This window comes from Stomoxys calcitrans, chromosome 5 (assembly GCF_963082655.1).
Source record: "Stomoxys calcitrans chromosome 5, idStoCalc2.1, whole genome shotgun sequence".
Lineage (NCBI taxonomy): Eukaryota > Metazoa > Arthropoda > Insecta > Diptera > Muscidae > Stomoxys > Stomoxys calcitrans.
Genome location: NC_081556.1, coordinates 146,720,272 through 146,734,959, shown reverse-complemented (window position 1 = coordinate 146,734,959; position 14,688 = coordinate 146,720,272). Strand labels below are relative to the sequence as shown.

General features: G+C 40.3%; 2 protein-coding genes across 8 annotated transcripts in view; one reads left to right on the top strand and one right to left on the bottom strand.

The window, feature by feature from the left end:
- Nucleotides 1-14,688, bottom strand: part of LOC106091186 (uncharacterized) — a 118,538-nt gene that overhangs the window by 84,624 nt on the left and 19,226 nt on the right. The gene's annotated exons all lie outside the window — the stretch shown is intronic.
- LOC106091185 (uncharacterized) lies at nt 218-941 on the top strand. The gene has a single exon (XM_013257625.2). The coding sequence runs from the start codon at nt 574-576 to the stop codon at nt 748-750; it is 177 nt and encodes a 58-aa protein (XP_013113079.1). The 5' UTR covers nt 218-573; the 3' UTR covers nt 751-941.

Sequence of the window (14,688 nt, the reverse complement as noted above, 5' to 3'; positions counted from 1 at the left end):
AGATAATAGTATTTGTTTTGTCTCTTTCGTCACAAGTAGACATTTTAAAAGAGATTTTTCTTCATTTTGCATTATCTCAATGCGCATAATCTCTCCAGGATTTCACTGCTCTTAAGTAAACCAATTCCAAACTCTTTTATCTACTGGCATATGCTTTCAAGTTCTTTGTTTTAAACAGCTGTAACGATAGATTCGCATTCAGAGTTTATCAAGACATCCTTGTTTTCAAATGTACGAGCGGGCAAATGCTGTCACTGAGCACGCAAAAATTACTGTTTACGACCATTTAATACGAAATACGTGATTTTGATGTGAAGAGCATTTGGTTTTTATAAATAAACCAACTCTAAGCACATTTTAGTAAAGCAAAAAAAAAAAAAAGAAATCGGCTCATAAAACACGTCCATGATAAGCACATAAAAAAGATATAAAATTGTTTGTAACGCTCTTAAAGTTCCATATAAGAAATATAAAAGCCAAAAAAAAAAAAAGTTGAAGCTGCGTTTTTTTCGAATTTGACGACAAGATATCATTATCGTTATTTGAAAAGAGCCGTCTAACATCATTAGTCGAATGTGTCTGTACATGGGAGTGGCTGAGCATTTGGTTGACATATTGACATTTTGTGTCTGCCGAATGATTGAAATGTCTATTTTCGTATTGATGATGACATGTGGCCTAACTACACCCCTGCAGGAGGAGGAAAATGATGATGCGAAGGAGGCCGGCAACATAATTCACTGCGGCTGATAATGTGAAATGACTGCCAATGATGCAGCTGCGAATCTTGACACTGATTGTGATGAAGATGAATAAAAATAAAACAAGGACGTGTTCAAGGACACCATGTTGGAGGATGGCAGTACAAGAGATTTGGGGCTAATCATGTGCCAAAACAAAGTTTTTTTTTTTTTTGTTTTTTTTATACATCATAATGTTCTAAACGCCCCATATTAATGTATAAATAATAACTTGATAGTAATAAAAAAAAAAAAAAGAAAAAGAAAAATCTGAAAAAATGTATGTACGTGTCTACAAGTCATGTAGTTGGAATAATGTGAAAATTTAGGAAGAATGTTTGCCTTAATGACACATTTTTTTTTGATGTGAAGTTGCAATAATTAAATAATAACCCAAAACAAAAGAGAAAGATTTTAAAAGCATGAAGGATATTTTAAAATATGAATGTTAACCCTTTATCTTACATGCAATGATGGGCAATTTTGATGCATAAAGAGAATAGGAGACAAACTGCTGGCAAATTTGAATTTCCATACTAAAGGGTGATTCTTTTAAGAGCTATAGGAATCTTTTTAGATTTGGATATAGCTGCCCTGTGGTCCGATCTCTCGATTTAAGGTCTTTGGCCCATAAAAGGCGAATTTTTTGTCCGATTTCATGGAAATTTCACACACTGACTCATGTTAGGCTTTTCGACATCCGAGCTGCCGGTTAAGGATCTAAAAACCGTTAAAGACGCATTTATTATTGGATTTCTCTGGAATTTGAAACAGTGTTTTGTTTTGAAACTCTTGACGTCCGACCCATCATATGACCTACATACTAACCAAATATGGTCTGAATTGGATTTTATCCTATGGTTTTTTCTTGCACATATGCATTTTATTGAACTACTGAACTTAGTATTGGAAATTGCCTGTGATGGATTGCCAGGACACTCTGCCCAGCTGTTGACCAGAAGACGATGAAGGAATTGTTGGCCCTAGATTGAGTACACACTAAAATCTTAACCGGAAATTAAGCAATAGGCCATATGGCAGTGCGAATGGGATTCAAGCACAACGACCGCAACGGACTCTGTCTTAATGAGGATGAGTAGAAACAATAGAACACCTGCTCGGCTCATGTCCGGATCTACGGGGGAACAGGCTTTCCATTCTTGGAAGTCGGTTTTTTTGCGATCTCGGCGAACTTGCAGATGTGCTTTGTGGGAGCCTTCTCTGATACGAGGAGAGACGTTATAAAATCTTCGAAACACTGTGAGTACGAGTGAGTGTGGCCCGATACTTCGGGGAAGCACTTGTGGAATGGCATGATGGATAGGCGCTTGCTCTCTATTCTATTTGCATATTTTTATACCCACCACCATAGGATGCCATCCCTCCCCTAATGAGAACATTACCCTAAGGAAGAACATTACCACCAGGCACCGAGAAGGGGCAAATTCTCACACACCAATGAGTGCTTTCCGATTCAAGTTTAAATTCAAGGATAAGGGACCGTATTTATAGCCGAGTCCGAACGGTGTCCAACAGTGCGACACCACTTTAGGGAAAATTTTTTAAATGACCATGCATGGCATTGAGTGGGGATAAACACCGCTTTGTCCGATGATCTCGCCAGGCTCATAGGCTACAGTGGCACAAATTCGATATCCGCATTCAGGGCGAAGTGTCCCCACCCTAAAGAGATGTTAGAAAGTTAAAAAAGGGGCAGCGGAGCGGGCCCGGTTCGGCTAGCATGTATATATAGTTTGTATGGAATATTGTATTGGTCCTTTGAAAAACCATAACAATTTTAATCAAAATCGCTTCAGATTGAGATATAGCTGCCTTACAAAGATGCTACTGCTGCTGTAGTTACTGTTGACTGGAAACTTTAAGAGGGCTGAAGTTTTTATGTCTTAGATGGCTAATGCAGCATTCCATACCAAATTTCGAGCACATTGGTTGATCATTTAAAGAATTACGCCCTTTCAAGTGTTAGTCTGTCGAATTATATATATCGGAGCTATATCTAAATCTGAACCGATTTATTCAAAATTAATAGCGTTTGCCCGTGGGGTAAAAAAATGATATGTGACAAAAAAAAAAAAAAAAACAACGACAGACGAACAAACGGAGAAACGGCATAGCAAAATATGAGTGACGGAGTGACGGACATGGCTGCGCCAGGTCAGGAAAAATGTCGGAGCCGAATTATTCATTTTATCACAGCTACAGTAGTGGTGCAAGACACAGTTTATGATTCAACCAATATTTTCAAATAAATAGGTACTTTGCTTGCGTATTTCATGCTAGGACCAAAAATCCTAAACTGGATAGAAGTACTATATACGGGGGTTGCTTTTTATATATCGGTATTGGACAACCCTTGTGTTGCACTTTGCCAACTGACAGCCTTATCATACAGCTTGACATTTATGAGGTTATAGGTACTCAGAACGTTTTGACATACGAGCTCTATTTGTGTCGATCGCATCGATGAACTTATTTCAATTTTTGACGATGAAGCTCCATCAAGGGCCAGTGTTTATCGAGGGTATGGTGAATTCAACCCAAGTCGCAGTTCACGGCAAGACGAATTTCGTGAAAGTCTTCCAAAATCAGTTGCTGTTCCAAAAACCATTGATCGTCATGTGACCTATCGTACGATAGGGCATTAGTGGGGCCAGCATACATTCAATGTGGCATGAAGATTTGACCTTCAAAAAAAAAAAAAAATTGTTCGCGTTGGATCCCAAACAATTTTTCAATAGCTCAAAAAAAGTTTTGTGTGGATTGGTAGAAAGAAATGATCCGAAAATACGATCGCGGTGATTCGAAACACGCCTACTGTATGAGTGTTTCAAGATGAGCCAAATCCAAAAAAGTTGCTCGCGCACGAAGCATTTCCAAGGAAATGATCTCCTGTTTTTTTTTTTTTTTGGAAAAACTGGGCATGTCACAATTGTGCTACTAGAGAAACACAGAACAGTCAATTCTGAGTGGTACACAATCATTTGTTTGCCAGTTGTCTTCCAAGAAATCAGGAAAACCAAAGGCCGAAGATGGATCACTCCGCATCAAAATAATTGAGCACTCAGAATATCGACTTGATAAGTCATCCGTCGTACAGTCCTGACTTGGCACCGAATGTCTTCTTTTTATTTCCGTACGTAAAAAAATAAAATGAGAGGTCAACGTTTTTCGACACCGGAAGAAGCGGTTTATGCGTTCAGAATGCATGTTTTAGAGAAACCTCAATCAGAAAGGCAAAAGTGCTTCGACGATTGGTTTAAACGCATGCCAAAGTGTAAATCGATTTTCGATGATTAGTATAGATAGGGTATACATTGTATATAGTATATGAAGCAACCCTCGTATACTACATCCAATCTTAAACGGCATGTCAGCACAGGTTATCGTTGTCCAATTGTCATTATAATATGTATTTTGATTATGACGATCAAAGGAAAAAAACTTAAAGATATGCCTTTCACTATATGCGAAAAAATGTTTTCCCTAATAGTGTGGGACGATCCAGTGTACATATATAAAAAAAAACTTTGAACCACATTTCCTACCTATTTACCCGACAACAGCATTTTTTTTTAAGCTTGAAAAATGCATTTAAATCTGCTATTATATCCTGAGGATGATATTGTTCTGCCCGAGAGCAACATCACAGCGTTTATAGCCATTTTTGGGGATTTCATATCGCACTTTTTGTTCGAAGGCTAAGTGGGCCACCGTGCTAAGAGCAGCATAATGGCTTTGTGATGAGATTGAAGTTATTCGAAAAGTTTGCACATATTGCATTCACAAAATGGCTGAAGTGAAACTGTTTGGGGGTTTTGGAGGAAAATTATATGAGAAGCTTTTATGTCAATTTAAGTTGCATTATGTGGGAAAATATGAAATTTTGGCAAAATAATTAAAGTGTGCATGAAATTTTGAAAATGGGCGATATTTTATTAACTTTTTTTTTATACCCACCACCATAGGATAGGGGGTATATTCATTTAGTCATTCCGTTTGCAACACATCGAAATATCAACGGACAGACAAACAGACGGACAGACAGACAGACGGACAGACAGACGGACAGACAGACGGACAGACAGACGGACAGACAGACGGACAGACAGACGGACAGACAGATGGACAGACAGATGGACAGACAGACGGACAGACAGACGGACAGACAGACAGACAGAAGGACAGACAGACGGACAGGCCGATGGACAGACAGACGGACGGACAGATGGACAGACAGATGGACAGACAGACAGACAGATGGACAGACAGATGGACAGACAGATGGGCAGACAGACGGACAGACAGACGGACAGACAGACAGACAGACAGACACACGGACAGACAGACAGACAGACAGACAGACACACGGACAGACAGACAGACGGGCATACAGACAGACGGATAGATGGACAGACAGACGGACAGACAGACAGACAGACAGACAGACAGACAGACAGACAGACAGACAGACAGACAGACAGACGGCCAGACAGCCAGACAGACAGACAGACGGACAGACAGACAGACAGACGGACAGACAGACAGACAGACAGACAGACAGACAGACAGATAGACAGACAGACAGACAGACAGACAGACAGACAGACAGACGGAAAGACAGACAGACAGACAGACAGACAGACAGACAGACAGACAGACAGACAGACGGACAGACAGACGGACAGACAGACAGACAGACAGACAGACAGACAGACAGATGGACAGACAGATGGACAGACAGACGGACAGACAGACGGACAGACAGACGGACAGACAGACGGACAGACAGACGGACAGACAGACGGACAGACAGACGGGCATACAGACGTGCCTAATCGGGTTCACATACAACTTCATAACACTCTTAGTCCAATTTTATACATTTTTTGCCTTTGCTTCACTCATTTTAAACGTCACATACAAACACCCTAAGCTATGATTTTTTCCCTAGGTCTGTTTGTCTGCCGCTTATTTTGTTAGTCGTGATTTTATATTTACATCATTATTGTTGTTGTTGTTGCCATCATAATAGCTGTGATATTGTGCCGGGTGTTGTGGTTGAAAAAATCACCACCACACTTAAGCCACTTTGGCCCACTTGGTTGGTCGTCACAGACAGCCCAGCAAATAAAAACCCAACAAAACGAATGCTGGGGGCTCACATGCACACATTTGTCAGAATTTTGGCTTCAGAAAAAGTTTTGATTTGTCTAAAATTTCACTCACGTTTTATTTTTTAGTGCTAATTTTTCCATGCCGCTCGTTGCTCTTGGTGTTTTTATGTGGGCTTATATTTTTTTTGGTTTTTCGTTGAGAGAGGGAGAGAGTGTAACAGGCGAGATTTATTTGATGCTTGTAAAAGTGGCTGCTGTATGTTTGAGCTAAACTGGTGGGCAAGCCATTTTGCAGCCCATGTCACCCTTTATCTCAGCCACTTGAGTGTACTTAGGGACACATGCTGCTGCTGCATGTAAGGTATTACGAATTCATGTGGGTAACAATATTTCAAAATTTAAAATGAGATTGTGATTTTGTGAGGTGCAATACTAGTCCAAGTCGGACGAACTATATCCAAATCTGAACCGATTTTTCCCAATTTCAATAGGCTTTGTCTTTACGCCAAACAAATGTATGTGCCAAAGACGATCGGATGAATATTGCGACCTGTAGTTTGTACACAAATTAACATAGACAGACAAACAGACAGACATAGCTTAATCGAATCAGAAAGTGATTCTGAGTCTAACGGCAAGCTTAGTAATGGGTCCATCTCTCTTCTTTCAAAAAAATGCACTAAGTTATAATACCCTGTACTACAGAGGTGCTGTAGTACAGGGTCCAGTTTTTCCGAAAAAACAGACAATCATTTGCTTGGAAGTGCATCGAACGGAAGCAAATTTTTTGGATTTGGCTCATCTTGAAGCACTTATACAGACGACTGCTGTTTATTTTCCTGCTCTTACGCTTAAATCCACGATTCATCACCTGTCACGCTGTCATAGACGTGCTTCGAAGTACCGCAATCGTATTTTTTGGAGCATTTCTTCGACAAATCAACACGAGCCTTTCTTTGAGCGATTGACAAATTGTTTGGGATCCAACGCCAGCAAATTTTCATGACAATCAAATGACGTTCATGCAGTAATGAATGTATGATGACCGCATTATTACCCAAGGTTGTCTCAATCTCACGATAGGTCACATGACGATCAATGGTTTTTGGAACAACAACTGATTTTGGACGAAATTTGTCTGCAGTGAACTACGACCTCGGTTGAATTCACCATACCATCGATAAATACTGGTCCTTGATGGAGCTTCATCATCAAAAATTGTATTAAGTTCATCGATGTGATCGACACAAATAGCGCTCATATGTCAAAATGTTCTGAGTACGTATAACCTCATAAAAGTCAAGCTTTACGATAGCGCTGTCAGTTGGCAGATTGCAACACAAGGGTTGTCCAATACCAAAATATAAAAGGCAACCCTCGTATAGAGTACTTCTTTCCAGATTAGGATTTTTGGTCCTAGCATGAAATGCGCCAGCACGATTTTGGATTGGTTAGCAAATATGTCCTATATGGGTGTGGATATGGGGTGGGGTGGCCCCATAAACTCTTTTCCCGAATATTGATTTCAAATTCTTGCTTTATTCCCAATGACCCTTTATTTGAGCCCCATATTGCTATGGTCGAAAATTTGTCCTCTTTGGAGAGTTTTTTATACGGAAATACCTTTTATTTAAGTCCCACATTGCCGTGGTCAGTATAAAAGTCCTGTTTGGGGGTGTTTTGGGGCTGAAGTGTACCCCCAGAGACTTGGCTCCACATTTGCATATCAGATTCGTATTCTACTCGTAAATACCTTTCATTTGAGACCCATATTGCCATGGACGGTAAATATGTCCGATTTAGGGGTGTTTTGGGGGTGTTTTGGGGGTTGGGGTGGTCCCCCAAATACTAGGTCCGACAATTGGATATCAGATTCGTATTCTACTCGTAAATACCTTTCATTTGAGTTCCATATTGTCGTGTTTGGTCTAAATATATAATGGGTAGGTTTTAGGGTGGGGCCGGCCCCCTAGGTACCCCATCCAAAATTTGGATACCAATTTTTTATTTTTTGGGTTACTATAAGAGAGCACACAAAAATCGCACCACCCATCACCGAGATCTGGCGATTCTGAAAATACGCTGTGCCCTGTGCTCAGATGTTTTTCCTAACTTGGCTCAGCCATGTCCGTCTCTCCGCATATTTTCCAGTGCCGTTCCTCCATTTGTTCGTCTGTCGTTTTTTTCTCACATGTCATTTTTTTAAGCCACGGGCAAAAGCTATTAATTTTGGTAAAAATCAGCTCAGATTTAGCGATCTAGCCATGACCGTCGGTCCTTCCGACCATCGAAAGTCGAAAGCACGTTAACTTTTGAAGGAATTAAGCTAGGCGCTTGAAATTTTGCACAAATACTTTTTATTGGTGTAGGTCGGTTGGGATTGTAAATGGGCCAAATCGGTCAATATTTTGATATCCCTTCAAACAATTTTGCTAAGTACGGTTTAAATCGGTCCATGGTTTAATATAGCTGCCATATAAACCGATCTTGGGTCTTGACTTCATGAGCCTCTAGAGGGCGCAATTCTCATCTGATTTGGTTGAAATTTTGTATGAGGTGTTTTGATATCACTTCCAACAACTGTGCTAAGTATGACTCAAATCGGTTCATAATCTGGTATAGCTGTCATATAAACCGATCTTAGATCTTGACTTCTAGAGCCGCTAGAGGGCGCAATTCTCATCCGATTTGACTGAAATTTTGCGTGAGGTGTTTTGTTATCACTTCCAACAACTGTGCTGAGTATGGCTCAAATCGGGTCATAATCTGGTATAGCTGTCATATAAACCTATCTTGGGTCTTGACTTCTTGAGCCTCTAGAGGGCGCAACTCTCATCCGATTTGACTGAAATTTTGCAAATGATGTTTTGATATCACTTCCAAAACTGTACTATATATGGTTCAAATCGGTTCATAATCTGGTATAGCTGTCATATAAACCGACCTTGGGTCTTGACTTCTTGAGCCTCTAGAGGGCGCAATTCTCATCCGATTGGACTGAAATTTTGCACGTAGTGTTTTGGTAGCACTTCCAACAACTGTACTATGTATGGTTCAAATCGGTAAATGTTTTGATATAGCTGCCATATAAACCGATCTTGGGTCTTGACTTCTTGAGCCTCTAGAGGGCGCAACTCTCATCCGATTTGACTGAAATTTTGCAAATGGTGTTTTGATATCCCTTCAAACAACTGTGCTAAGTACGGTGTAAATCGGTCCATGGTTTAATATAGCTCCCATATAAACCGAATGGTGTTTTGATATCACTTACAACAACTGTGCTAAGTATGGCTCAAATCGGTTCATAATCTGGTATAGCTGTTATATAAACCGATCTTGGATCTTGACTTCTGGAGCCGCTAGAGGGTGCAATTTTCATCCGATTTGACTGACATTCTGCGTGAGGTGTTTTGTTATCACTTCCAACAACTGTGCTGAGTATGGCTCAAATCGGTTCATAATCTGGTATAGCTATCATATAAACCGATCTTGGGTCTTGACTTCTTGAGCCTCTAGAGGGCGCAATTCTCATCTGATTTGGCTGAAATTTTGTATGAGGTGTTTTGTTATGACTTTCAGTATCTGTGCTCAGTATGGCGCAAATCGGTAAATAACTTGATATAGCTGCCGTATAAATCGATCTAGGATCTTGACTTCTTGAGCCTCTAGAGGGCGCAATTCTCATCTGATTTGGTTGAAATTTGGTAGAACGGTTTCTCTCATGACCTTCAACATCTGTGTCTTCAACATCTGAATTTTACAATGTTCTGCATTAATTTGTGGTCCAAATCGGACTACAACTTGATATAGCTCCAGTTCTTATTCAATATTCTTTGTTTGCCTAAAAAGAGATACCGCTTATAGAACTCGACAAATGCGATCCATGGTGGAGGGATATAAGATTCGGCCCGGCCGAACTTAGCACGCTTTTAATTGTTGATTTTAACACGTCTGCATAATTTTACCAAAATATGTTCAGATATAGATATAGCCCCCATATATATGTATCACCCGATTTGCACTGAAATGGCGGTAGTAGCTGCAATTTTCAACCGATCTGCACAAAATTTGGTACTGACTGTTGTGTTAGTGATCCTCACAAATCTGCAAGATTTCATTAAAATCGGTTCAGATTTGGATATAGCTCCCATATATATCTATCGCCTGATCTGCACTTATATGGCCCTAGTAACAACAAATTTCAATTTTGTTACTCATCTAAATATTGTAAATGCAAAATTTCATTATAATCGGCTAAGATTTGAATATATAGCTCCTATATATATTTCGTCCGATTTGCACTTATGAAACCGCAATAAATAACCGATTTATAACCGATCTACACAACACTTGGCACCGATTGTTTTGTTGTAGGGTAGGTGTAGGGTATTATATAGTCGGCTCCGCCCGACTTTAGCCTTTCCTTACTCAATTGCGCTGAAACTTTGAAGAGTGAGCGACGTAAGATCCTTCGACTTTCGGAAGGTCGGACGTAGATCCTTACTTCGAGGTGTATCAAATGGAACGACTTGAATAATATCTCCCCTTCCTATGGCGGTGGGAATCACCTCATTGGCCATCCATTTTCAAGCTACTCACCACACTTTCCACTGTGCATAAAAGCGTTTTAAATTTGTTGGTTTTTTTTATGCTTTAGGATGTGTTGCCATTTTGAGTTGTATTATTTTGTTTGTCTACAAATCGTTCACGCATCCATCCTTCATGCTTCCGCATCCTTCGTTTATTTCCTTATTCCCAGTATTTTTCCATCAGAGACCCAAAAATTTTCGCCGCCTTTTTGTGGTTTCCTGTTGTTGTGCCTTTTGTTTTGTTACATTGTGGAGCGACGCAAAACTTTTCCCCATTCTCTATCCCAAGCACCCAAAAAAAAAAAAAACACAAATCTCAAATACTTTGCTCAGCCAGCCACTCAGTCTTGTTAGCGCTGCTATTTGTCTGGCTGTTTATTTGCTTTTGTTGTTGTTATTGTTTTGATATCCTTTGGTAGTTGGCAGGAAGTGTGTGAATGGCAAAGGAAAAGAATGATAAAAATTCATTATTTTAAGATTAACTGTTGAGGCACGAAAATCTTGAAGGGTTGGCACTTCTGGCACCTCTCTGTTAAACACCAGCACACGTCATGCGTCTAACGCCTTGCCAGAGACAGAGTTACAAAGTTCAATGGAATTGCGGCTTAACGCTGTAATCCTTTTGTTCGTTATTTAGATCATAATTTAAGGAACATGACGACTAAAACACGCAAAAGATTTTACACATACTCCATCACACACACACACACACACACACACATGCAAAAGTTCAGAGAGATAAACTTTGCAAAAAGTTGATAAGAATTGACGGAACTTCACTCCTAAGAGAAAGGCTCTACTTGGATTGGGTTAAATTTGAATCTTATACAAGGCACAGTTTCAGCGAAACCAGGCATATGGGATTAAATCACTGAATTGAAAGATCGTCTATATGACTGTTATTTCTAAATTTGGTCTGATCTGGGCCATATTTGAGTCGAATGACTAGTATCGAAATCGTATAATAAATGCGGCTTTTATGGGCATTTGACCTTAAATCGGCAGATCGGTTTATATGACAGTCATATCCAAATATGGTCCATATTCAGGTCGGATGACGGGAGGCTTAATAGAACTCGCTGTTCTCAATTGTAGTGGTTTTTAAATGCAGATCGGTCTATATGGGTAGCTATATCTAAATATGGTCCGATCTGGACCATATGCAGTTTGGATGCCGGGAGGCTTAATAGAACTCACTGTTCCCAATTTTAGGGAAATCGGTTAATAAATAAAGGCATTTGAACCTAAATCGGTCTTTATGGCAGCTATATCTAAATATGATCCGATCTGGAGCATATTCAAGTTGCATAACGGCAGGCAACTTACTCTTTCCAATTTCAGAGAAAACAGGTAATAGTTGCGGCTTTTATGGGTTTAAGACCATAAATCGAAAAATCGGTGCATACGGCAGCCAAATATGGCCCGACATTGACGATGTCCAGTTCAAATAACTGAATTTGAGTCAAATCAGGTAATTAGTGCGGCTTTTATAGGCATTTGACCTTAAATCGGTAGATCGGTTTATATGACAGTCATATCCAAATATGGTCCGATCTGGACCATATTCAGGTCGGATGCCGGGAGGCTTAATACATCAGTTAAGGGCTTTAGACTCTTTATCAGTAAATCGTTCTATACGGCAGCTATATATTTAAATATAGTCTGATTTAAACCATATTTGGATTAGATATCCAGAGGCCTAATACAACTCAATGATCGCAATTTTAGCAAAATCAGGTTATAAATGTGGCTTTTATGGGCTTATGACCTAAAACGGCAGATCGGTTTATATGACAGTTCTATCTAAATATAGTCCTATCTGGAGACCACAGTAGCGCAGAGGTTACCATGTCCGCCTATGACGCTGAACGCCTGGTTTCGAATCCTGGCGATACAATCAGAGAAAATTTTCAGCGGTGGTTTTCCCCTCCTAATGCTGGCAACACTTATGAGGTACTAGGCTATATAAAACATCTCTCTAAAGAGATGTCGCCCTGCAGCTTCGCCCAAAGAAACGAGGCCCCTTATCATTGAGCTTAAACTTGAATCGGACTGCACTCTTTGATATGTGAGAAGCTGCCCCTGTTCCTTATTGGAATGTTCATGGGCAAAATTTGCATTTTACTATACTTCCACGGTTCCTCTATTCATCTACTTCTCTTACTAATCTACTACTATTCTGTTACTTCTTCTCTAAGGTTAGGTTAGGTATAAGTGGCAGACTGCCATCAGACTCATTTAAACGTTTTCGTCCATTGTGATACCACAGGAACAGAAGAAGGAAGATGCCTTCTAGTTCCTGTCGTTGAATCCTCCAGATCGTTTTGAAAGCCCCCATAACATGCGAATGTTCAAATGCGCTAAATCAGACTGATTCTCAAAGAAATGAGAACCTAAAGTGGAACTCGTGAACTGACTGCTAGTGCGGGACACACAGAGAAGGTGTGTGTACAGTCTCTTCTGCAAAAGTCGTTGCTGGCAACCTTCAGTCTGTCAGCATGTTTTCCGATTAGGCAGTGACCTATGATGACGGACACAATGACTGAGACGTCTGTTCTAGCCAATGACAGCATAGTGGTAGACCTCTTCAAGTCTAGATTAGGCCACATAGTTTTGAAATATTCACAGCCGCCTCTTTTTGACCATCGATCATTCGTTGCCCTTCGGGCCTGATCCTGAATACTTGGCTTACATATCGCTAGAGGCATACCCACAGATTCCAGTATCCCTGGGATGTGGAGGGTAGTTCTTAGTCTCGCAAGCTCGTCTGCTTTACAATTCCATGGGATATCTCTGAGGCCCCGCACGCAGAACAGGTGAATTTTGAACTATCCAGCCATGGCGTTGAGAGATCTGCGACAATCGAGGGCGGTTTTTATGTTCAGAAATACCTTCGCCAGGGTTTTAAAGGCTGGCTGGTGTAGCTTAGAAATATTTTATTTAAACAAAATATTTCTAAGCTAGCTTAAGCCTAGCCAGCATGTTCCCATGCTGTTGGGTTGCTCACCTGTGTGAATATGCAACGTATGTATATTCACACGGCAACGCGGATGGGTGTCCATATGCGCGAATCAGATTACCTAAGCCAGACAATGATCATGACCAAGGCCAGACAATTGTCTCACACATATACACACTACACTGGCTGTCGGAGGAGAAATTAATGCCAATCGTCGTATTGGAAGAATCTCCGCGTAATGACATTATATCTAAGCCATTCCACCACTTCCTTAATTGCAAGGATCTCAGCTTGATGCACGCTGCAGTGGTCGGGTAACCTTTTCGATATGACCAGTTCTAGATCTTTAGAGTACATCCCATAGCCCACCTGATCGTATTGTTTGGAACCATCCGTATAGAAATCTATGTAACTTCTATTACCAGAGATATCGTAGTTCCAATCGGTTCTATCAGGAATATTGGTACAGTACTTTTTACGAAAAAACTTCTTCTTCTCTACTTCCACCATGATTATTGCTGTTCATTTCCATTATCTTTTAGCATAATGCAAAATTTTCGGAATTGTCTGCTCACTGTAACCTATTTTATTTGTCCGATAGCCTCTGGGCTTGCTGCGGACTGCTGCTATCTCTCTGACTGGTTTCCTTTCACCTACCAAATATCCCGAATCATGCTCCATTATTATTAATTAAGTTGAAAGCCACAAAGTTTTAAATTAAATTTTATCAAAAGCAAAACATTATCATCACATGTGACCCCTTCGAGCGTTTTGGCAAAATGACACTCCATTTTTGTGGCAAGCCACACCGCATTGTTCCAGATTTTAGGTTTTGTTCTCACATTGCAGCAACAGTTGCTCGCGGGCCACACACAACAAATTATGGATAAACATTTTATTCCGAATTAGGCCAATGAGTGGTGCAGAGCAACATGGTAGGGGGCAAGGTTGTTGATAGTTGGGAAAAGCAAGAGAATGTCTATGAAATTGAAAATGTTTGTTAAATTTAAACATCGCCAAGGGCATTTATAAACGTAAATGCAAGATGTTCTCATTTCATTTGATTGCGGATGGTTTTAAAGGAGACTATATCAGGGATTAGCAGGGTGTTAAAGAGGTGGCGATTCAAAATGTCCACATTTTTCATATTACAAAACGGAAAAGAAACCAGTAAGGAGAGGCAAAAGTCGGGCGCAGCCGACTATATAATACCCTACACCTACCCTACAAGTACAATGTGGGAGCTATATCCAATTCTAAACCAA

Bases quoted from the DNA above. Each gene is read 5' to 3' on its own strand.
- LOC106091185 (XM_013257625.2), top strand. From the start codon at position 574: ATGTGTCTGTACATGGGAGTGGCTGAGCATTTGGTTGACATATTGACA.